This window comes from Tursiops truncatus, chromosome 13 (genome assembly GCF_011762595.2).
Source record: "Tursiops truncatus isolate mTurTru1 chromosome 13, mTurTru1.mat.Y, whole genome shotgun sequence".
Taxonomy (NCBI): Eukaryota; Metazoa; Chordata; class Mammalia; order Artiodactyla; family Delphinidae; genus Tursiops; species Tursiops truncatus.
In genome coordinates this window covers 24,782,864-24,806,860 of record NC_047046.1, presented here as the reverse complement: position 1 = coordinate 24,806,860, position 23,997 = coordinate 24,782,864, and the positions used below count along the sequence as shown (strand labels likewise).

The 23,997-nt window shown below is 59.7% G+C and overlaps 1 protein-coding gene across 2 annotated transcripts in view; it reads right to left on the bottom strand.

Annotated features, from left to right (window-relative positions):
- The window catches only part of BCR (BCR activator of RhoGEF and GTPase), a 99,835-nt gene that overhangs the window by 14,978 nt on the left and 60,860 nt on the right, over positions 1 to 23,997 (bottom strand). The window contains exons 5-16 of one of the 2 annotated variants that reach the window (XM_033837285.2): positions 22,477 to 22,584; positions 19,592 to 19,652; positions 18,339 to 18,391; positions 15,948 to 16,088; positions 11,748 to 11,869; positions 10,572 to 10,740; positions 9,292 to 9,411; positions 8,624 to 8,699; positions 7,231 to 7,335; positions 6,502 to 6,612; positions 4,981 to 5,078; positions 3,261 to 3,392 (exon numbers count right to left, since the gene is read on the bottom strand). In XM_033837285.2, coding sequence (XP_033693176.1) covers positions 3,261 to 3,392; positions 4,981 to 5,078; positions 6,502 to 6,612; positions 7,231 to 7,335; positions 8,624 to 8,699; positions 9,292 to 9,411; positions 10,572 to 10,740; positions 11,748 to 11,869; positions 15,948 to 16,088; positions 18,339 to 18,391; positions 19,592 to 19,652; positions 22,477 to 22,584 — 1,296 coding nt within the window. The remainder of the gene's footprint in view (positions 1 to 3,260; positions 3,393 to 4,980; positions 5,079 to 6,501; positions 6,613 to 7,230; positions 7,336 to 8,623; positions 8,700 to 9,291; positions 9,412 to 10,571; positions 10,741 to 11,747; positions 11,870 to 15,947; positions 16,089 to 18,338; positions 18,392 to 19,591; positions 19,653 to 22,476; positions 22,585 to 23,997) is intronic. The other variant, XM_033837286.2, reaches the window with a different exon arrangement.

The window sequence follows — 23,997 nt, the reverse complement described above, 5'->3', positions numbered from 1 at the left end:
CCGGGCGCGCAGGCTCAGCGGCTCCGCGGCATGTGGGACGCTCGCGGACCGGGGCACGAACCCGTGTCCCCTGCATGGGCAGACGGACTCTCAACCACTGCACCACCAGGGAAGCCCTAAAGTATTTTTTAATTAAGGTACTTACGTTGTTTTTTCAGACATAATGCTATTGCACACTTAGACTTCAGTACAGTGTAAACATAACCTTTATACACACTGGGAGACCAGAAAATTCCCATGACTCGCTTTACTGCAGTATGTCTGAGGTATGCCTGTAGGTCTTATCCCTGGGGCATGTCCTCAAGAGGCCAATTTTAGCAAGAATCCTGCGAAGTCAGTTTAGCAAGAATCCCCCATCCTCGCTCGATATCTAAGCAACCTCGACATCTGACCAAGCTACTCATTCCCCACCGTCCCCTGGTGATGTCTCATCACCTGGGCCTGTCTTTAGCAAGAATCCCATTAGGTCGGCTTAGCCAGAAACCCCCTTGGCCCTGGTGTTATCTTACTACCACCATTACTGATGTTCTCAGTCATTTTCCATCTGTTCCCTGTCCCCCGGGCGGTAAATTCCCACCTTTCCTTGTTTTCAGAGCTGAGCCCCATCTCTCTCCTATTTCGACAGCCCCCTGGAATGAAGTCCGCATTGCTGGTTTAACAAAGCCATGAACGTATTTTTTAACAGAGTCCACCCCTCCCCCCCTCCCATCTCACATCTGCGTCCTACTGGAAGGAGGACTGTCTGAGGAGCTCAAAGCACCATGGATGGGGAAGCGCAGGCTGGGATCAGACATTGGGAGCAGCAGGGACTCGGGGAGACGCCCCTCACCAGCCCCCTAATCTCATCGCTCACGTCTTCCCCAGATGGGGCAGGCACTCACCTGGTACCCCCTGACTGTCGGAGAACACAAGTGTGAGCATAAGGAAATGTTCTGTTTACATCAAGATGTATCAAGGCAGAGGGTTTCCAAAGACGGCTTGACTCAGTAAAGGAGGAAAATCAGTATCAGTTCTTTCCTCTTTTCCTTCCTGAGACCCTCGGTTACCCAGCGGCAGAGCTTAGAGGCCACATTTCAAAGCCCACCACCCCTGGGACCCCAGCCGTGGAGGGTGCAGGTGACTGGCGTCAAAGGTTGGAGGAACCGGAGCCAAGAAAAGGAGCCGGGCACCAGCCTGTCAGCTCATCGTAGGCTCTGCAAGGTGCGTGTGGGTGAGGGACGCCGGGGCTGGGGGCAGGTGCAGACACGGAGGGGAGCGGGAGGGAGCAAAGTGAGCCAGCCATCCTCGAGCAGCAGAGGTGACGACTAAGGACCAGAGTGATGACCGGCATGAGGCAGGTGCCTAAACACGGCGGCACTCAAAGGCATCCAGCTCAGGACACTCACGGAACAGCACTGTTTGGGGACTGCCCTAGCGTCCATCGAGAACAAAACGGCCCAGCAGTGAGGATGGAATCCATGGGATTCCACGTAAAGCCAGGAGGGTGGACAAGATCTATGTGGAGACACAAGGCTGGGTCTCAAGATCACTGCGGGGAGTCAATACACATGAGCCGCAAGGCAGTAACTATCGGGCAGCACCCACAGGAGCCACCCGCGCAGCACCCTGTCTGCCAAGCTCATGCAGGGTGGCCCTGGAGGAGGGAGGGACCTGGCTGGCCACGGGTCCCTGGTTGGGACGCCAGAGGTGCGACGACGGATGAATCCTGGCCTGCCTTTCTGCTTTTCTACCCAGAAGCTCAGCTCTAAACCAAGACCCTAAAACTGGCCCAACTGAACCCTGGGCTGACGGGGAGCAAGGAGGGACCATCCCCTTCTCACCCAGGATCGAAGCCACAGGCAGGTCTCAGGTCCAGGACAGCCGCCAAGCGACCCTGGACCAGGAGCCGGCCTTCGTGGACGATCGCCGCCCAAGAGGGGCCACGAGTCCTGCCGCCCTGTTCCCCAACACACACCCCAACCTCAGTGGGCTCACTAGAGTGTCGTCCCAGACTGGTGTCCCCTCACACCCTGGGCCGTCTCCACCTTAGGAGAGCCCAGCCCCAGCTGTCATTGGCTTCCTCTCCCTGTGTCTTTGTCTTGCCGCTGTGGCGCCAGCTGGTGGGTGGGTGAGGGGAGCAGAACAGGGTGATCAGGGGGGCGTTTTTGCTTTCAGACCTGCTCTCAACGCACAGGGGTCCCTGGAGACGCTGAGCCATCAAATTCCCTAACAAGCTTCCAAGGTGGGGAAGCCAGCCAGCTGGAGTGGTGACTCCCAGACTTGCCAAGAGAGACGACGAACTACCCAGGGATGAGTCACCCTTTCTCCTGTCATTCCTGCCGTGAGGATCTTCACTTCCTGCCCCAGGGAAGGGAGGCGGGGCTTCCTGTCCTCTGACTGGCACCTGGAATGTCCAACCACTCCCCCGCCAGGACGCCTCATCCAGGGGTCCCGGGGCACCAGGGGGAGTGGGGAACAGTCAGGGCCCACCTCCAGGGCAGAGCAGGGAGGAACCCGCTTAGCTGGGTCCAGTAAGATGCCCCGTAAAGAAAGAGGGTACCGGGGCTTTCTCCACGGGGGGCAGGAGCGTGCAGTGAGGCTGCAAGAAGCGCCAGGCAGCTGATGCAGCTCCTGTCGCCAAGCGGTGCGAGAGCTGGGGGTGGGGGGTGCTTCCAGGGCCCGGGGAAACTGGGACTGCGGGCCCGAATGGCTTGGACCTGGGACCCCTCTCCAGTTCTGTACAGACACCCCTAGCCCACCAGGGGCTCCTATGACAACTCCAGGGGGGCACCTGTGCCCCAGGAGGGATGCAGCTGCACCCCCTGGAATCTGAGTCTAGAAGCCGGAGAGGGGATGTCAGGCAGGTAGACTCAGACTCTCATGCTTTTCCAAGAAGAGGAAGCTCCTAATTGCCACCTGCAACCCAGGGCACCAACTCAGCGGCGTGCCTGGGGGTCTTCCGGAGGCCGTGGAGGCACGGCAGCCCCACTGGAAAAACAGGTGGATCTGAAATTCCTTTGGGGACAAGATGGGGCATGACAGACGGACAGACAGAGGGGCAGAAAAGGACCCGCGAAGGTGCCAGCCCAGGTCTCCCACGGCAGATGATTCAGAGCCAGGCCTGCCTCACCCCCATCTCAGTGTCCCTGAGTGTCAAGTGGGGAAGAACACAGAGCTTCTGGAGCTGGGGTGAGTGTGTCCGGGGCCGGGGGACGACTACATGGCGGTGGGGGGGGGGGGGCAGACAGGACCCTGCAGGGAGCAGAGGGCGGCAGCCTCACCTGCACCTGGCCCTTCCCCATGATCCTGTCTGCACTCTCGCCGTCCTCCTTGGTGATCTTGCTTTTGTTGTAACACTTCTCGTAGCACAGTATCCTCAAGGTCTGTGAGCCTTCCAGCTCGATCTCAAACTCCTGTGGCCCCGAGAGAGAAGGAAAGCCCCGAGTTAGTTGGGGGGGGCCCGGCGAGTGGGGGTCAGTGCTGCCAGCTGAAGGGGCCTCTGAACCGTGGCTCCTGCACAGATAGCTCCCAAGCTGCCCCGGGAGGCCCCGCGTCGAGACTCTCCTCACTTCCGTCCCACGACGCAGACCCTCGGAAGCCATTTCCCTGTGAGCATCACACCGTGGCCCCGTCTGGATGCTTGTGGAAGCTCTGAGCGCCTCTCAAACGTAAGCCAAGCTCCTTAAGCCAGCATCTCACAGCGTGGTTCCCGCACCACCTACACCAGGAGCTCTGGGGTGCTGGTTACAAACGCAGACACTCTGTGGGCTTTGGGGCATGTGTCCTCGGAGTTTCACCAATTACAAGTGCCCCACTCTGCTGTGTCAATAGTGGGGGGGGGGACAGGGACAGGGGAACATGGAAAATCTCTGTCCTTTCTGCTCACTTTTGCTGTGGACCTAAAACTGCTCTACAAATAAAGCCTATTTGAAAGGGGAAAAAAAAAAAATCGATCCAGGGAGGTGACCTAGGCGAGAGAGGGACCTGGGAGGAAAGAATTCTCCCGCAGACACTCCAAGGTGTCTACTTTCTCCTCCGTCACGCCTGTGAAACCTTCAGTACATGCTGCATTTCACACCAGGGCTTTTGCAGGCATGGGTTCTCGCTGGGGAAGCAGCGGGGAGGGGAGAGCAAATACTTCTGAGCCTGAACGGGGGTAGGGAGGGTGTGTATGCCCAGAATCTGTGCGGCCCTGGATAATCCATGCACACACAGCCAGGGTGGCCGCCGGGTGGCCTGATGCTCTGAAGCTCCCCCGACCCCGTGCTCGGTCCCTCGAGCCCCCAGGGCTGCCTCACACCAGAACCCTCTGCATAGTATCCAGAGCCCTGCCCTTGTCACCTCTGCTGGGTCATGGCCCTCTCGCTCTCCTCAAAGCCTTCTTTGATGGATCCACCTGGCTGTGATCCCCCCTTGTCACAGCAGACGCCAGCCCTTTCCGTACGGGCACCCAGAGCTATAGAGCTACAAGGACCAGGTAGTCCGTTGGCTCCCTGTGCCCCAGTCCTATGGAGGAGGCACAGCTAATAATCACAGGAGTGATGCTGAGAAAAGAGACTGGGGTTCCCTCCCGCCCAGCGAGGCCCCACACACAAGCAGAGCCCCAGCTTCCGGACACTGAGAGGGTCACAGAGCCGAACGCTCATCCCAATTTCTGAGGAAAAATGCCATGGAAGCCTCCCAAGGAAACACTGAGCAATTAACAAAGGCCTTAATAACAAGAAGCCCTTCTAAGTTCTTTTTCCAGATGCTTTGTCAGCAAAAAAAGTTTCTTTGTAACTGGGGGGACGGGAGGGGAGAATTCTCAGGAACATGGAGATAAAATCTCTGACGGGAGGGGAGAATTCTCAGGAACATGGAGATAAGATCTCCATCTCTTGGCATGCCCGGTCCTCCAGGAGATTCCGGGAATGCTGGCACCGTTGCCTGCGGGGAAGCCCCTGGGGTCACACTCTCTCCCTGGAAGATGTTCCTCCCGATCACCCAGAAGTCGGGCCTCACCTCATTCCAGTTGGGCTCAGCCGTGTCCCTGTAGACACGTGTCTTGGCTTTATTTACAAAGTAGCCAAAGGAATCCACCTCCAGGGTGCAGTACAGACCTGCAGGAGAGCGACACAGAGAGGATGACCATGCTTTCCCTTATTACCAATGTTTTGTATAAAAGCAGGTGTTATTTTCTAAATCATAAAAAACAGTCTTGGTTTTATTTTTGTCTTGTTTTTTTTGGCCGCACAGCGTGGCATGCGGGATCTTAGTTCCCCGACCAGGGATCGAACCTGTGCCCCCTGCAGTGGAAGTGCGGACTCTCACCCACTGGACTGCCAGGGAAGTCCTTGGTTTTCTTTTTTTTTTTTTTTTTCTTGGTTTTCTTTTTAAAACAAGACACCAAATCAGTGGCCGGCAAGGTTAGCAGCACCTCACAACAGTGCGCAGAGAACCGGCACCTTTTAGAACATTCGCTCCCCTGCTCACTGACAGCAGCTCGGTGCTGGGAGAAAAGTGGGTGCAGGGCGCGGCGTCCATCAGTGTACTAATGAAGTTAGTACAGGGTAAAATGAAAAAGTATTTGTGTTCAGACTTATTCACCTCTAGTTAGTGAGACAATTTATTCAATAGATTTTGTGTTCCATTCTTTTTTATTAAAAAATGTCTTTACTGAGGTATGAATTGTATACCTTAAAGTTTATCCACTTTAAGTGACCGATTCAATGCTTTTGGTAAGTTTACAGAGTGGTGTAATCACTACCACGATCCAACTGTAGCACATTTCCATCACCCCTAAGAGATCTCTTATGCCCATTTCTCCCATTCAACCACAAATCTGTAAATGTGTTTATGTCTATCTGAATCTCTTGCTCATTTTTTAAAAACTGGGTTGTCTCAAGCATTGCGTTATAAGAGTTCTCTATATGCTCTGGATACAAGGCCCTGATCATATATACACAGTTTGTAAATATCTTCTATCCTGTGGCTCGTCAGGGATTTCTTGTTTGGTTTTGTAGCAACAGTGGGAAGGTCAGCAGAACGGTGCCTGCCCTGTGTCCTCCTCCGAGGGACCCTGAGAACTTGGTGCCAGGCTGACAGGTGAGCGTCTGCTGTACCTGGGCTGAAATGCGACCAGCCCTCACCACTCTGACAGCTCAAGTGGCTGGGAGAGGTGCCCCCAGGGGGAAGTATTAAAAGGGTATCCCTCTGGCTCATCAGAGCGGCAGAATCTCCTCTGCTGACCAGGGTCAGGGTGCCCGCCCTCAGCCTCCTGGCTTCCTGGCAACCTACGCAGCGTTTTCGGTCTATAGCAAACCGCAGCCCCTGCAATTGCAGGACTCGCCTGCAGGGGGCAGCTCCCCAGCTCGCAGGGTCTGAGCAACGCGCTGGCAACAGCAGGGTCCACCCCAGGGAAAGCAACTCCACACCCAGTGGGCGTCAGCCAGCACCGCACCTCCCGGCGGTCAGCTGCTTCTCTGGTCCCCGCACCCTTCGGCTCAGTGTCCGGCCGCCTTCCTCCCCAACCCAGCCGCTTACTAGAACTCTGCTTAAAGCCAGTGGCGGAGTGGACGATGACATTCAGGAACCCGTAGAGCCCGGGAGATTCATCATCTGTGCGAGAGACCAGAGAGGTGAGCGTCCGTCCTCCTGGGAGAAGCAGGCAGGTGACAGGTTCTGCTTCAAGGTGACCCTCATGAGGGCCCCACGTGACTGTCACTTGCTTAGCAGGGGACAAGGCAATGTCAGGAGCAGAAACACACCCATCGTGGCCTCTGTCTCGGGGACCTTAGGATCTAGTTGGGTTCACAACATGGGCAAACCAGGGACCGAGAAGAGACGTGACAGGTTCTCGGGACAGGAGAGGGTCGGGGAGCATGCCACGTGGATGGGGTGTGTGTGCCTGAGTGTGCAAAGCATACCCCTGTGTGTGGCTGCATGTGCACGAGTGTGTGCAACAGTGAACGCAAGATGCAGCACAACCACAGGTGGGGGCGGGCGGCACCAGGCTGAGGGGCGGGCGGGGGATGGGGAGCGGGGCCCAGAGCAGAGGGTCTGAGGAGTGGCTCGGGACTTGGGGCCAAGCCATCGGTCTTCTCAACCACCCGGTGGCCGCCGCCTGGGAGCTACCACCCCTAACCCGTCCCGTCCACATCCCGGAGAGGCCGACAGGCCCTCAGCAGCACACCCAGCCTTGACATGGACGTCTCTGGTCCCAGGATGGCACTAACAGCAGAAAGGGACGGCGGCCTGGGGGGCACAGCCCACCTTCTTTGTTGATGGTCAGTGGGATGCTGTGGACGGTCTGAAGCTTGACGCACGAGTTGGTCAGCATCTGCAGCTCCACGGACGTGAGGGAGAAACTCTTGAAACCTAAGATGGGGGCACAGGCGCACCAACTGGTGAGTCTGCCCAGCTCTCGGACTCCCCAGGACCCCCATGGGGTGTTCTCAGACGTACCCCCATTGGGTCCTCAGCACACCCTGGTTAGGAGGACCGCAGGGGCCACCTGCTCCCAGGGAGGAGCTGGTAAGGGCAGGTGAGGCATGGCCCCGGGGGGCCCAGGCTGGGTTCAGAGGGCTGCAGGAATCTTTGCGCAACGCTCACAAACAGGGCCGCCCACCACCTTGGCACGGCCTCAAGGCAACCGGTTGCGAGGGGGTGGTCTGGGGCACCTTCCTGTGGGGCTCTGTCCCCTGCTCCCCCTTCTCTCCACCAGGTGGGCGAAGGGGATTATTTCTGAGCAGACAACACATGCTGTAAATGGTCTGGGCCCCTGGTTACAACAGGACACCTGGGACAGGAACTCTGGCAGGGCCCCAGGCACTGGCCGTCAGAGTCACCAGGAGCGCCCGCCTGCCCCCGGAGACAGTGGCACTGGCGTCTCAGCACAGGCACGAATGACAACCCTGGGGGGACAGGCGCTCAGGACAGGGCAGAGGCGTGTGGAGCCCCCAACCTACCTTGGGGGGCACACAGGGCACACGCAGAAACCTTTTAGCAAGGATGGCTCGGGAATCCCAAACCGTATGGCTGGGGGCAGAGGAGGGAACCAGGCAGCTGCAGCCCCAGGACCTGGGGCAGGGTCTGCCATCCCACCCTGAAGGCTGCCAGGCAGGACGGGGCAGCTCTGAGCTGAGCAGAAGGAAAGAACTGCTAACGGAGAGAAGCGTCCAAAGAAGGGGCCATCCAGAGGGGAGTGGGCGCCCTGTCCTGACAGCGGTCAAGCACAGGGGAGCAGGGCCAGCACAGCATGGCTGCCCAGGTGGGCCCAGTCGAGGGCCGAATGGCATCAGCACCTGCTGGGGTGTGTGGCAGGCCTGGGGGGAGGCAAGGCGGGTGGGCCACGTGCATGGCAGCCTCGGAAAGGCAGCAGGGGTGCAGGGGGGCCCCCGGGGGCAGGCAGGGAAATCAGAGAAGGTCAGAGGAGGGGAAGGGGTTTCATGGAGGAGGTCAGAGGGCAGGCGGGGGGGCACAGAGGGCAGGGGGCCCTATCAGGACAGCCCCTCCCCCATTATCTCCCATATTAGGGCTCCACGGCACACTTCACTTGGGTAAGAGTTACACTGTCCCTTGGGGAAAACAAGGTTTGAGACCATGGGAGGCGACCATCCAGCCCTGACGCTCCCGAGCCCACAGCCTGGGCGCGCGGCCCACTCACATTTCTTCTGCTGCTCCCGGATGTTCTCCCTCCACTCGGCCCGCTCGTAGTCGGATGAGATCAGGAACGTGTAACTCTGGGGGTGGGGGAGAGCACACCCGTTATCTCCACCCCAGCTGAGCGGGCACCCAGTGGATCCAGGGCTCCGTCCTGGTCGCCGCGTGGAGCCTGCAGCACGCCCACAGGAGGCACGAGCATCTCCGCGCTGCAGGCCGGCGGAGCTAGGGCGGCTGTGCTCACAGCACTGCTCGTCCCTCCCTGCACCCTCCGCCCCTCCTGCTGCGCCTGGGTCAGGGCGTGACGAATCAGAGTGTAGGGCCACCGGGGTCACCAGGTGGGACCTGCAGAGGGGAGGGCTGATGCCCACAGGCCGGGCCCATGATGCAGAGGCAAGGCTCCCGCAAAGCCCACCGGCTGCCCCCCGACAAGTGCATGATGCCCGTGGAGAGAAAGGCCCCGGCTAGAGGCAGCAGAAGCCACTCAGGAGAGAAGCTGTCTCTCTGGCCCAAGAGGTCCCGGACAGCATTTCTGCACCGAGGGCTGGGTCTGCACAGCCCTGCAAGCCCCCTGCCCTATTGAGACGCCCTGGAGACCCCACCACCTACCAGCCACGGGGGCTCCGGCCCAAAACCCCAGAGAGCGGCCTGTGTGCCACGCTGGGCACTCACCTTGCCGTTGCGGCTGTGCACGCGGAAGGCCATGCTGGGGGACATGAGCAAGAGCAGCGACTCCTGCTCCGAGAGCTTCTTCCGCAGCCTCTCGATGGCCTTGCTGCCCTTGTTCGCTCTCTGTGGGCAGAGGGCACGGTCACGTTTCCAGCCCTGGCCCAGCGCGGCCCGCTCCCACTCTGCCTGCCCCACCACCCCTGATGCTCGGTCCGTGGAGGACGGGAGACCGTCTGGCGGCCCAGCGTGGACAGGGTCTCGGCCACAGCGTCCAGGCCCGGCATAGACTGCCGGATGTGCTCAGCCCATCCTTCTTAAGGGATTAAGTTCTTCCTCTCACAAACCTCCCTTTTTTCACTTGCTCTGAACTTAGACAATGTGGAGGGGCCTGTCGTGACCCTAAAGGCCCCTCCCTGCTCCCGGATCTGCCACATTTCAGCATCAGGTCCCCCGGGAGTGACTGCGAGGGTCCTGATGGAGGGTGACATGCACCCCCAGGACCTGGCTAGGAAAACTCTCCCTGCCGCATGTCATGTTCCTCCCTCCTGAAGCCCTCTGTCCCCGGGGGAGGCTGTGCTGCCCGCCACTAGGCAGAGGGTATGGCTCGGATGGGTGAGTGGTGGCAGAGAGCTTGACAGCCCCGCAGATGCAGCCCTGGCTCCCCTCTGCCTCGGGACACTCTGCCATGGGGGCCGTGGGTCCGTCGGGACGAACAAACAACCCAGAGTTCATGCCGGTCCTGGGGCTCCTGTGCTTTCCCCATCCTGTGCGGTTTGCAGTACAGAAGGTTGGGTAGGGTGAGGGCTGAGAAGGACCCCTGTCCTGCTGCACCCACCTCAGCAGGGTGTCCCTGGACATCAACCTTCTGGGGACCCACCTTGTCTTTGGCCACTGTGAGGCACCAGCTCTGGCCTAGGCTGACCCTACAGGCGAGGGGTTCATCCTCACTGTTCCTCCAGAACACTGTTCCTCTCCAGAAACAACCAGGGGCCTGCTGGGTGCAGACCAGACCCCGTGGAGGGGCCGTGTTTCCGCCCAGCCTGGGATTTGCTCCGGATCAGGGCAGTTATAAGAGGGACAGAGGGGCACCTCCCCCCACCCCGTCCTGGATGGCTCCATGCCTGACGGGAGGCCTGGCACTGCGAGGGCTCACAGGGGTCCCAGCAGGTCCCAGAGACCAGAAGTGGGGTCAGATGCCCTGCAGAACTTGCCCGCCTGCCAGCGTGAGGGGACGCTGCCCACTCGAGCTGCAGAGCCCGGCCTGGCACCACCCCCAGCCCCACCTTCTCTCTCTGGATGTCGCTCTTGATCTGGGAGATCTTGATCTTCATGGCATCCAGCTCCTCATCCAGCACCAGGGGGATGTTGGGTGTGGCCTCCGCGTCGTCTACTGTCTGGAAGCTGAGATCCGTGAGCGGGATGTACCATTTGCAGTCATATTGCTGGGTTTTGCTGGGTGGGGGGAGGGGCAGGTTAACAGGCTGACCACCTTCCTTTGCTTAAGTCACTGCTTTCGACTCTGGGGAACCCTAAGCTCATGGCCATGAAGTTTACCTGACCTTCAAACTCTGCTCATGGTCCCTGAGACAGGCTGGGATAAGGCCACAGGCAGACACTGGCGATCCAGCCTCGGTGACCCCTGGGGAGGGTCATTGTGCACGTGTGACCCAGACCCCACGGGTCTGACAAGCCCTCATCCACCCTACTCTGTGCTGACAGTGGTGGCTCACAGGCTCCCTGACGCGGGAGACCACCTAGGCCGCCAATGACAGTCAGGAGAGGACTGCAGACACGTCCAGAGCTGTAGAGTTTGAGGGGCTGCAAATCTACCCGGTGTAATCCCTCCCTCGACAGATGGGGAAACCAAGGCTCTCTTCTGATTAAATCCACTCAGCGTGGCGATGGCAGGATGGGGTGAAGAGCCCAGTTCTGGTTCTTCCCAACGTGACCTTCTTTCCTCCATTCCAGCCCCCCGGCCCCCCACTGCTGCAACCTGTGTGGTCTGATCCCTGGGGGTTTGGGTGGGGTCTGCAGGCCAATGCTGAGAATCACTTAGAAGCCACCATGATCTCGGGAAGACAAATGTAGGGATCACCTAGTGATGCCCTCCAAGGACAGGGGAGGGGCAGCCAGTGTCCATCCCCCACCTGCACCAGACCCTGCAGCCCCCCGACCTGTCTGGGTCACGACATGACAGCCCCTCCATTGCACCTGAAGTCACAGTCAACAGCCTGGTCATCCACCCAGACCCTGAATGTCTCCAGATTCCTAATGATGAACTTTGACCTTGAGCCTGGCATCACGTCCAGTTGGAAACAGAATGTAGCTTAACGAGAGCAGCCTGGCAACAGGTTACGACCTCTCGAGGCTCACTGGAAAGAACACCAGGTCTCCTCCTGTAGAAACCACCCCATGCCCCGGGGACCCCCCCCCTCGGCCGGGGCCGCACCGCCACTCACCCTCCGCTCTGCTTCTTGAGCTTGGTGCACAGGAGCAGGTCAGTGAAGAGGAAGACGTGCCGCAGCTTGCGGGCCCCCTCCACCAGCTCCACCATGAAGCTGTCCTTCAGCAGCTGCCGGTGCTGCAGGGGGCGGGGGGCTGGTCAGGGCAGGGGCGGCCAGGGCCTCCACTCCCCCCACCTCCAACCCTCACACCCACTTCCCAGCGCTCCTTCCACCTCATCCGCCCGCAAGCACACACGCCAAACGCCTTGCTCTTTGTTCATCAAAGTTCCCAAGCCCCAGACAGAGTCACAGCCACTGGCCTGGAGGCCGGAGGAGACATTGCAGCCAAGGCGACGGGAGAGCCCTTCTGAGCAGGGAGGCCCACACGTCCCCAGGACAGGCCTGAAGACCCAGGCAAGAGGCCGGCCACGTGGAGAGGGGACGTTCTCGTACGGGGACCGTCAAGGCTCAGGTAACAAGAGCTTGGGGCTCGGCCTAGAGGGCACTGCCTGGTAAGCGGGGAGGAGACGGGCCGGGAGAACTCCGAGAGAGGGCAGTCACGCTAAGGGCTGGGCCTGGATCTGAGGGAATCAGGAGGCTGGGCAGGGGTCCCCCAGCTGGGACCCCACATTCTAGTCCTTCTGAGGTCAGTGCCCACTGATGGTAGGGGCCCACCTAGGGGCTTTACACCTCTGATGCCCACCCCTGACCCTCAGGCATCCTCGAAGGAGCAGGGAGACTAGAGGCACCAGTTCCCAGCAAGCCCTGTGCCTCTCTGCCCCTGGGGGCTTCATCTGAAAGACAAGGGATGGTCCCATGGCTCACAAGTTTCCAGGGCACATGGAGGTAAGTCGGTAATTCAGTGGACAAACTGCCTGCCACCTCATCCGGGCTGGCGCCGTGCTGTGCCGAGGACACAGAGACAGGACGAGAGGCTGCCCCGCGCGCGCCCCGGGTGTGCTGTGCCAGCACGTGGCCTGTCATTGGATGTGACCCTCCTGCTGTGGGTGGGTCCTCGTGCCCACTTCGAAGATGAGAGCCTGAGCCTCAGGGAGCTCCACCATCCACCCCAGGCAGCACAGGGAGCGAGCGGGGACACTCGGGGGTCTGTGCTCAGGAGGAAAGAGGCCAGGTGCTCAATGGGGACCCTGCCCGCCTGGCCTCAGAGAAGGCCCCCCAGAAAGGGCAACTTCCCACCCCTCTCTGTGATGGCCTGGGAAGGGTCCGGAGGGTCAGGCACACACACCACAGGGGGCAAAGACTCACAGCATCTGCCTACCCCTGTCACCCCCCCCAACAGCCCCCCCAGCAGGTCTGGGCACCTGGCTCCACTGCCACCTGCCGCCTGAGGTTCTTCTCAGGGAACCTGTGCCTCCCTGAACTCCCCCCACACTCTCAGCAGGAGCCCCCGAGAAGCAAATGCAGCCTGGGCCAGGCCCCCCAACACTCCCACATCACCGTCATGCGCAGCTCGGCTCACAGCAGCCGGCCAGGCCCTGGCACGGAGACCGGATGATTTACATGGGAGCCGCCAGTGCCAACCAGACCATGAGTGGGAGGGCAGGAGGGCTGCCCAGGCGCCCAGGCCGTGACCCATCGTCACTGCCCTCCCCCGCCTGCTGTGGGCATAGGCAAGCCCCGCGTCCGCACCCATGGGAAGCACAGAAGCATGTGCACCTGGGGACACGGCCATGCAGCACTGGAGACCTGGGCAGCCTGACTGCGGGGTCTGTGCCGGGGGGCAGGTCCTGGGACACTGAGGTCCTCGAGGAATGCCCCCTCGGCAGGGACACGCAGATGGTCTTCCAGCCCAGGAGGCAGGACCAAGGGACATTCTGTGAGGAGGGGGGGACTGCAGTCCTTTCTCCACACAAAGGAGCTGAGCTTCTGGCCACTGCCAGCAGAGGGCCCCCGACGTCCAGCTCAGAGGCGGATTCGCCCCCTCTGTCAGCAGGTCAGAATCGTCCAGGGTCCCAGCCCTGATGGAGCCCCCTGCAGGCCCTTCCCCTCCTCCCCGCCGGGTCCTGCCGCTCACAGGTTCATCCAAAGTCCCATCCCAGCCACCAACTTCATCCTCCAGAGGCCACCGGCATCACCCTGGCACTTCTGGCAGCCCCGTACATCCACCCATCCGTGGTAGTAGACACGGGCTCAGACGGCAGCCCTGCGGGGCTCTGATGGGTGGACTCAGTTGCCAGGCCCCTCCCCATGCACCCCTGCCTGTGCAAATCCTCATCTTTCCAGGAGAAGCCCCCCACCCCATGACGTCCTGGCCTGAGCCTTGCTCTGTGCTGCACCCCGTCTCCGAGGGCCACACGAGGTGCACAGTGCGGGGAGTGGACGGTGTGGCTGTCCTCTGAGCGCAGTAGGATTTTCTCACCACGAGCTTCCCCATCGTGGCAGATGTCCTCCCTCCCAAGGAGGCCCCAGGCCTCAGTTCTGAACCCCAGCCCACCCTGGGGTCCTGCAGTGGCTCAAACAGAAATTGCGCAGATGGGCAGGAAGGGTCTCCCAGCTCCAGGAAAGCAGGGCCCCCACCCACGATACTGGCAAATCCACGAAGGGAGCCTGGACCCTGGCCCAGGAGTCAGGCCTCATTCTGTCTCTATCTGTGGACCCCAGCCCCCAGCTCTCGAGGTCGTGCCAGGCAGTGGTGTAGGTGTGGATCTGCCTGAATCCTGGTCTAGCCGCCACCTATCTCCCTTACTGTGCTCCTGACGGAGAACCCTGAATGAAGGCACATGCGACTCAGACTCCTGACCTTTCAGTGTCACTGGCCTTTCTCCCCAATTCGTGGCTGAGGCACCCAAGCAATTCCCCTCAAGGAGCAGACACCACAGGTCAACAGGACCAGATGCTGGTGGGGATGGGGTGGGCGCAGGTAGAAGCCCTGCCCCCATGAAGCAGCGGCCCCTGCACACTTCCCACTCAGGCGCCCCGGGACCCTGACCATGGGTGCACGGGGAAGGAGGCCTGGGATACAGATGCGGGCTCAAGGGCCTGGCTGACAACTGCCAGGCGACATCTGATTTTCCTCAATTCCTGAAGGCAGCTGCTTCCAATGACCCGAAGAGCAAGGAGGCGCTTCTCCCCGGGGAACCTAAGTGCAGCGGGAGACACAGGCGCAGACCCAGCACCCACAGAAGGACTCGCACAGCTGCTTCCCAGGAGGGCGGTGCTCTTATAAAGGAACTGCCTGCGAGAGAGCATGGTGTCCCAGGAGGGGAGACCAGGCAGCACGAACCCGACAGGGACAGGAGTCTTGGCGGAAGCAAATCCCGAGTCTGGTGAGACCGTGTGAACTGCAGACAAGGGAGGCCGAGCACTCAGGTACCACTTCCCACACAGGTGTGGGAGCACAGGGCTGAGAGCAGCCTGCCCGCCAGCCCCAAGTCCCGGAGGGTCAGCCTCGGCGCCGCCGAGCACCTGGCACACCAACGGGAAGAGGAGTGGTTCCGAGCGGCAGCTACAGTAAGGTTTGCTGCCAGCCCACGTGTTGCTGGGCCATACGGCTCCTGTCCCTGCACAAGACCCCAGAGGCCGCGGGTCCGCCCCCCCCCCGCCCCGCGCCGCGGTGCCGCTTCCAACGAAAGATGCTCACACTAGACGCCGCCCCTGACTGGCACACCTCTGCCATCTCGCGCAAGCTGCCTGGCACCGGGCTGGGCCCCTCCCGGGAAGGAGCGGAGGTGGCAGGGGTGGCGTCTGAGCCCCTCTGTTCCACACCCTGTCATCTACGATGTGCAGAGAGATGGAGACTGGGATGGGCTGTCAGAGAGGGAGGGAGGAGGGGAAGGAGAGCCCTCCTGGCCGAAGAAGTCAACCACGTTCGTTCTCCAGCCGTTCTCTGGCCGCAAACACAAACCACACGCCCCTCCCCTTCATCCGCTTTCAAGTCCTTAAACCCACTGTTAACTGTATGTTAATGAAAGAACACTCAAGAGGAACCGAGCGGTCCCCAGGCACACAAATGCCATCCTCCTTCTCACTGCTCTCCTTAGCTGGGGACCCTGATCCGGCAGGGTGGGCGGTGCCCGGGACATAACCCCCCAAGTGAGGCCCGCACCCCTGAAACCACACCCCGATGCCCTGCACAATGGCCTGGGTTCACCCTGCCAGGGTCAAGGGCCCCCAAGTCCAGGCGTTTCTGTGTTGGGCTGAGCTGTGTGGATACAGTGGGCCCCACGCCCACCTCTGCTCGGCCGCCATGCTCACCTCTCCCTTCTTCACGGTCATGGACTGCCGGCGGGGCGTGATCTCCTCGTTAATGCTGGACAGGAAGTTCTGCGAGATGCGGAGGGCGTCTTGCAGCAGCAGGTGGTCGGGGTGGCCAGAGGGGGTGTGTTTCAGCAAGTCCTGCATTGGACGAAGGATGGAGTCAGAGCAGCCCCGGCATCTCTGCTGTGAGAGCCGCAGACGTGCTGGGTGTGACCTGGGGCCGCCTCTCACCATGGCTTGGGCCGCGCGGCAGCACTTGTGCGAGCACTGTGCCAGGAGCAGGCCCCTAACGGCGCCCCACAAGCCTATGCTGTTTGCACGTTGCAGAGAGGGGCTCCACGCTACAGGTCTGCGGCAGGTTTCTCTACCCGGGCCCTGGTGACATGCAGGGCTGGTTTTGGTGGGGGCTGTCCGGGCACTGGAGGATGCTGGCACCGTCCCTGGCCTCTGCCCATTCGATGGCAGTGGTGCCCCCTCACGTGTGGTTGTGACAAGCAAAAATTTCCCTGGACATTGTCACAGGTCCCCTGGGGCAGAACCCATCCTGGTCCGCCGGTCCATGTGAGGTCAGGAGAAAGCCCCTGACCTTCCCAGCTCCTCCTCTTTTATTTATTTTATTTTATTTTTGCGGTACGCGGGCCTCTCACTGTTGTGGCCTCTCCCGTTGCGGAGCACAGGCTCCGGACGCGCAGGCTTAGCGGCCATGGCTCACGGGCCCAGCCGCTCTGCGGCATGTGGGATCTTCCCGGACCGGGGCATGAACCCGTGTCCCCTGCATCGGCAGGCGGACTCTCAACCACTGCGCCACCAGGGAAGCCCCCGGCTCCTCCTCTTTTAGATCAGAGCCTGAGAATCCTTCTCTACTGCAAATGCACATAATTTGTGCTCAAAGTCTACGGCTTCCTGGTTCAGAGAAACAAAACCCTCTTAGCTCCCAAATCCTACAGCAAAGAGAACCTGGGGAGATGAAGTAAGCTCAGGGGAGGCTCTGGTGTTGGGGATCCCAGTCCCCCCCCTACCGCTCCTGGTGGTTCTGGCTTCCCCCTGCCAGGCCTGGGCTCATCGTGGTGAGGGAACCAAATAAAGGATCTCCAGGACTCTGATGGGCCACCGGCCAGAGCCTCCCAAACCGCAAATCTCAGCTTATCTCCCTCCATCCAGGAACTCTTAGTCAGAGGATGGTAAGAAGTTCTGAAACGTGCACTGGATGGAAAACCACGCAGCTTAAAAATGAACAAGGCAGAGCTGTTTGGGCCAAAGTGGGACAACTGCCACAATATAACATTACAGGGTAAAAAGCCACATGTGGAATGGTATGCACAGCACAACACCGTCTGAGTGATTTAGAAAGATGCCACGTGTGTCGGCATAAAGATCCTTGTGGTGGTGGCTCCTTTGTGCGGAGGAAGCAAGACAGGAAACGGACACTTCAAACACTTCTGTGACTTGGTTGTACATTTTTTTAAAAATGTGCATGTCGGGCTTCCCTGGTGGCGCAGTGGTTAAGAATCCGCCTGCCAGTGCAGGGGACCCAGGTTCGAGCTGTAGTCTGGGAAGATCCCACATGTCACAGAGCAACTAAGCCCGTGTGCCACAACTACTGAGCCTGCGCTCTAGAGTCCGCAAGCCACAACTACTGAACCCACGTGCCACAACTACTGAAGCCCACATGCCTAGAGCCCGTGCTACGCAACAAGAGAAGCCACCACAATGAGAAGCCCGTGCACCGCAACGAAGAGTAGCCCCTGCTCGCCGCAACTAGAGAGAGCCCGCGCAACAACGAAGACCCAACAGAGCCAAAATATATAAATAAATGTATTAAAAAAAAATGTGCATGTAAGACTTACTCTAAATACAGACAAATAGGATCACCTGGCAGGATCGGGGGCCTTTTTTTCCCTGCTTGTTTCTCAGTATTAAGACGACCACTTAATAATGCGCAAGTGACTCCCCACTGCCTTTAAGAGCAGCCCCGCCAGGTGGGCCTCCCTGCACACCCTCTCCGCACACGTTCTCCTGGCTGGAGAATGTGGTCTGACCACAGCCCCGGGATGCACCTGCCATTGGTGCTCCAACCTGTGCTATGTGTCCCCACCCTCTCCCCCGGGGAAGCTTCTCCACCCACAAGCCTCTGTCCATGTGGGACGGGATGCTCCCTACCTGTACCCGCTCTGATGAGGCATCTGGAACACCTGGCGAGCCTGCTGCGTTTCCCCCCTCCCACCCCCAGGAGCCCAGGGATGGCAGAGGTGCCTCACTTCTGCATCCTCAGTACAGGTGTGTGGCAGAAAAGGGGGCAGGTGGGCAAAATTGACAGATATCAGGGTCAGCCCCAGGACAGAAGCCAAGAACCCCAGGGCAAGGAGGCCCCGGGCCCGAGGGACTCACATGCAGGACCAGTGTGCTCCTCGTGACCCGGTCCACAGGCTTGTAGAGCAGGGCTGCGGAGAGACGAAGGGTCAGAGAAGGCTGACCGCCCGCCTGCCCACCCACCCTCACTGCAAGGGTGGAGGTGGGGGCAGCCTCAGCCTCCACATTCCCTGGGAACCCCACTCCCCTCCGCTCAGTGACAAGGTTGAACCCGATGCATTGGAAGGTCGGGAACACGGCTGTGAGCCTTCAGTCTGCGACACCAGTGCCAGGTCCAGGGCTGAGCAGAACCCGAGCCTGCGTGGCTGACTCAGCAGCAAGCATTCAAAGGCCTCCGTGTTGACGGCCCCCCGGCCTGGGTCAGGGAGCTGGCCAGCACTCTGGGGAGGAAGCGCCGGCGCAGATCCCAGGCCGGGGGTGCGGACCAGCACGCTACTCCGTGCGTATCCAAGCCTGAGCCTGAGATGCGGCTTTTGGTTTTGTAAGCGTTTTTGGACCCCTGGACGCCGGCAGCATGGAGCCCCAACCGGCCAGGGCCGTCCCCGCTTTTCCATGGTGGGCACAGCCCATCACGGGCACAGGCGCTTCACGTGTTCTCACATGTAGGGTGGAGCTCCGCCCATAACCCCCACGACTAGTGCAGGGCATGCACTGTTATCCCCATTTTACAGAAATGGGGGAAACCGGCTCAGAGGGCGGTGTAGCTGTGGCCCCGGCCCACGTCTGCTGTTCTCTGTGAGCGTAACTCCTCCCAAGACCCTAACAGCCAGAAACGAGAAGTACCCTGTTGCTCCTGAGCTCACTCTGCCCAGAGAGATGAGGGCAAACACAGGCCCGGGAGCCCGACTACTTGACCCTGACCCCTGCCCAGCCACTCTGAATCTGCGTTCTACACGGTCCTTTCCACCCTAAACCTGTTTTATCACCTGAAACAAGGGAAGACAAGAGCCTCCTGCAGGGCCGTTGGGACAACAAGATGACACTGTAAATGCCCGGCAGTGCCTGCTTTGTGGGCTTCCGATAACTCCCACCTCTTCCTGGTTCCCTGCCCCACCCCCACCCCCCATTGGTGGCAACAGGTCCTGACCCTGTCCCTCCGCACCCACCATGGCCAGTGCTGCTCCCTCCCCATCCCCCCACCCCCCACTACTGGAAATCTGGAGCAGCAGAGGGGCCGGAGTGTGACCCAGCTGGGCGCCCTGGCTGCTCCTGTCTGCTGGCAGCGGCCGCCACCACAGGGGCATGCAGGGGCTTCGGCACGGAGAACTCACTTTCCAGAGAGTTCTTGGTCGTTTGGTCCTTGGCATCCTTGTTGCTTCTGGCTCTCAGGTTCTGCAAAGAGAAAAGCACGTTTTCCACAGGGCAGATGAAGCAGCTCTGATGTGTCAGTGAGTTCACGGTCAGGAACCTTCAGCAGAACTCTCACCCTCCTCTCACCGCTGAGAAGCCTAGATGTGGCAAACCTCTGGGCCACAGCCTGCAGAACGGGGCCAACTGAGCACACGCTCGCCCTGGATGACGCTGCTGACATCAGGATCAGAAATTCTCTATTCTAAGGGGCTGTCCTATGCACCCTGGGATGTTGAATAGCATCCTACGGGTGCAGCAGCACCCTCTCCTCCTGCTGTGACAATCTAAAACGTCCCCCGGCATTGCTAAGTGTCTCCAGGGGACAAAATCAGCGCTGGTTGAGAACCTCTGACGCAGAGGATCCTGCAAACCAAGGCAACTGGCAATGCCCCTCCTGGGTGCACAGATCAGCTTTCCTGGAGCAGTTAAACAACGTGCAAGGGGCTGGTGGGTCAGAAAGAAGAGCACTCAGCTTCGGGGAGGCCAGGGCAGGCCGCTGGCATGCACTCTGCCTCCACCCCAGCCTCCCCTCCCCTGACTTTGCAAACGTCCTTGCCCAGGAAGTAAGCAGAGCTTTTTAGTGGGTGGGTCATTTTTCAACACAACCGTGTCAAAGGCACTGCTGATTTGGTCCAAGGTACCAAGAGAAATGTGGATAAAAGGTCCCTGTGTGCCTGAAATAGTCTCTGGAAAGAAGCTGTGGCTAATCCCAGTACGAGACTTCTGAGTGAACAGAAGACACAGCACAGGAATGGGAAGGGGCCTGGAGATGACCGTCCCAACCTCTCAGGCTGTGGGAAACCTCTTGGGACTAGAAAACATAGTGTATTTTAAGCTCACGGGGGCCAAACTCACAATGCACCTTGGTGCCTCTCCTGAGAATTTAGCTCCCCTCAATAACTCCTCCATCCATCTGCCTCAGCAGCTCCCAGAGGGTGGGCGGGGGGATGAGGGGGCGTGAGAGCTCAAAACTGCAAAAATTAGGTGCCGCTCACATGAGCCAGGGCAGCAGCCCACGCGCCAAGGGCCCCTGGAAGGTGCGAAGAACGTGGGCACCTTGAGCATCTCGGGGCTCTGGGAGGCCTGCCTTGAGAAAACTTACAAGTTTGGTTTAACCCCACATTTCCCAAACTGACTAGACTCCGGAAGCCCTTTTCACATGATTCCTGTTACCTACTTTTTATCTGGGGAGCTCGAGCTTGCAGAACCCATCTCAGGCAACTCCAGTCTGACTGGACACTGCAGCACACCCATTTCTCAGGCCAGTCCTGGGAGACGTGAAGGACCACTGCTCCACCCTGCCTGTCCTTGGAGATGGACATCCAGTCCCCATGGCCGAGCTCTGACCCCGCAGAATGCAACTCCCCACACCTCTAAATGGCCTGCTTCTTCTGCGTCCTTTTGGTTCATTTCACTGTCTGTGTGGCTCTAATTTCTCTGGGGCTTTTTTGAAACATGGATGGAAAACCAAAGTGGATACCACCTGATGGTAAAAGTTTCACAGAACTGGCATTTGGCCGCCCCGAACCCCGTCCTGCTGCCTGTGCCTGTGCCTGGTTGGTGGGACCACGTGACTCCCGGTTGGTATCCCACCGTCGCTTCCTCCCTCCTCTGTAGACACCTGTCCTGGTGGACGTGAACTTGGCTCCATTTAACCATAGCCTGCTCTTAAAAGATTATGACTCTAATTTGTCAAAGTCGCCTGGGACTTGGCGCCAGCATTCCAGCTGTTAGGAGTATGCGGGCTGCTAGTTTAATGAACTAAAGAGAGGAACAGACCCAATGCTGCAGGCAAACGAGGGCAGCTTCAGAGGGAAGTGTGGAGCCAGCCTGCAGCCCTGGGTGCATGTAGCCCGTTACCAGAGGCACCAGGTGGGGAGCAGGGCACCCACGGGCTCTGGGGAACGGTGTGGCACGTTATCACCATGGGAGACGCCGGTGCTGGGACCCACAGGGCCCAGCCCCCGTGATAAATTATAAAACAGCACAAATCCCCTGGAACAAAGCCCAGGTGTGACAGTCGGGGTACGACCGTATCCCAGCAAGAGACCCTCCCCTGCCTATTTCTAGTTTCCGTTTCTCTTCCTAAAGCTGGGGTTTCACTTGGAGGTCTTCCCACCCAGAATCCTTGTTTGGCGGGGAAGGCAGGTCAGGGCTCTGAGGACTACAGGCCTGGGAAGAAGAAAGTATCATTCACCTGCCACGGGCAGAAGCAGGATGGAGCGGGGCAGGGAGGACCTGGCATGGCCACCGGCCCCCGATGGCCGCCCGTCTTCTGCATCCAGGGGGCTCTTCCGAGGCCCCTTGTGCTAACACTCCAGGGCTTGAGGTTTCAGAGCCCCCGGGCCGGTGCAGTGCCCAGCCTGCAGCTTCCTCCCACGCGGGTCGACAGAACGCACACCAGCCCCATCCCCCGGGCCGGATGCAGACCCCAGAGGAGCAGAGCATGACACCTCCCCACCTGCTCTCCATCCGCAAGGTGCAAAGTCGGCCTCAGGACTCGAGTGTCGAGACCTCTGTTAATGGGGCAGAACTATGGACACCCCGAACTACACACGGACAGTGCAAGTCTGTCCGGGGTACCCCAGAGCTGGGCCCTGGCCGCTGGGGAGGCAGGGTGCTCCTCGGGCTGCTCCGTCTGTCTGCTCAGGACAACCCACAGGCATCCGGAAACAGAGCTGAGGTTCACAACCAGACCTTAGTTTGCTGTGCCTTCTTCTCCCGGGTCACGGTGTGCCAACGACCAGCCCACAGCCCACCCTCAGGAGGTGGAGGGGCGCACCTGTCTGAACAGCGTCACGCGTACCTCAGAGATTTCTGCAAACTGAGCGTTGGCCTGACAGCACTTCTCAGCCGTTTCCATGGCAACTCCGTAGTTGTCCACAAAGGCCCGGTACACACCCAGCTGGCTGGCCTGCAGGGAGGAAGGAACAGAGTGTGGGACAGGTGTAGGGCAGGTGTGGGACAGGTGCGGGACAGGCGGTCTCCATCCCTCTGGGTAACGGGCTTCTATGCACGGCTCTGGAGGAAGCCCAGGTGCAGCAGACAGTGCAGGGCTGTGGGAAACTCAGCTCCTCCACGCTGTCACTGCCTCCCACCTGCTTCCCCTCCCCACGCGCTAAGCATGCTTCCTGCTTCCAAAGCGACACGTTGAGAAGTGACTCACAGTCCCGGGCGGGTAGCAGTTCTCTTCATCCTCCCACCCCACTCATTTAAATGAGGCCACCAGCAGCAGCTGAAGTTCCAGGATATCAGTGAATGTGGCTGAGCGTCTCCAGCAGGTGGGATGGAGCGGCCCCTTCGCATCCTGGCAGCGGGAGACCTCAGTGGACCCACCCCTGGCCTGAGGGGCCACTGCTCTGCTCCTATCTGATCTCTTCAGACACGCAAGAAACACTCAGTTGAGCTGCCCTTGGAGAAGAGGGGCTCACGCTGCCCAGACATGAGCCCAGCCCAGACCTGGCAACGGGGCCCAGGTGTCATGCTACACACCTGGCAGGTGGGAGACCTCTGCTGCCGGGTGCAAGGCGAGAGGTGTTTGTTTGTCCTGTTCTCAACCAAAGGCATTAATAGAGTGTCTCCTCACTCGGCCTCCTGCTCCGACACTCAGTTGAGTAAAGACTTCCATGGTTGGGGGGAGGTGTCCTGTGTGCAGCCACCACCATGGCTGGGCCCCAGGTCACCTCCAGAGGCAGCAGGGAAACCCCGGCCTGGGGTGTAAGGGCAGACGCCATGACCTGCTGGCCGGGCCTCCCACTGCAGCCGACCAGGAGTGGGAGGACCAAGGCTTTTGCTGATCCTGGTGTTTGGTCTGCATCGAACCTAAATTTTATTTCTACATGCATTTGCATTTATACTGAATTTTGTGTTTCTTCAGATGGCAATCCCAGATGCCCTTGGCACTGTCTGGTCTTCTGGACTCGCTCCTTGAGGGGGCTGCGTGTGGGCCTGGGGGCGCGAGAGAAAAAGCAGCAGCTGGAGGAGGCCCTGCCTGGCCCCACTGATCACCTGGACGAGTCGCTGCATTCCAGATGCCAGGTTCCCTGCCATCCGGTCGGACCCAGAGCCCTGCCTTCTCCTCCTCCCCCTCACTCACTGAGGGTCCCCCACAAAAACAAAGGCCTTGCTTGAGGCACTGTCACCTCGAATCATTCAGACACAGCGCAGCCAGCTAGCAGGAGACACACGATGAATAAGTAAAGCAACAAGTAATATGGCAGGTGGCTGAAGGCAGAGCAGGTGAGGAGAACAGAGGGGCTGCTTTACATGCTGTGGTCAGGGCAGTCTCTCTAAAGAGGCAACGTCTCAGCCGAGTCCTGAGGGGATA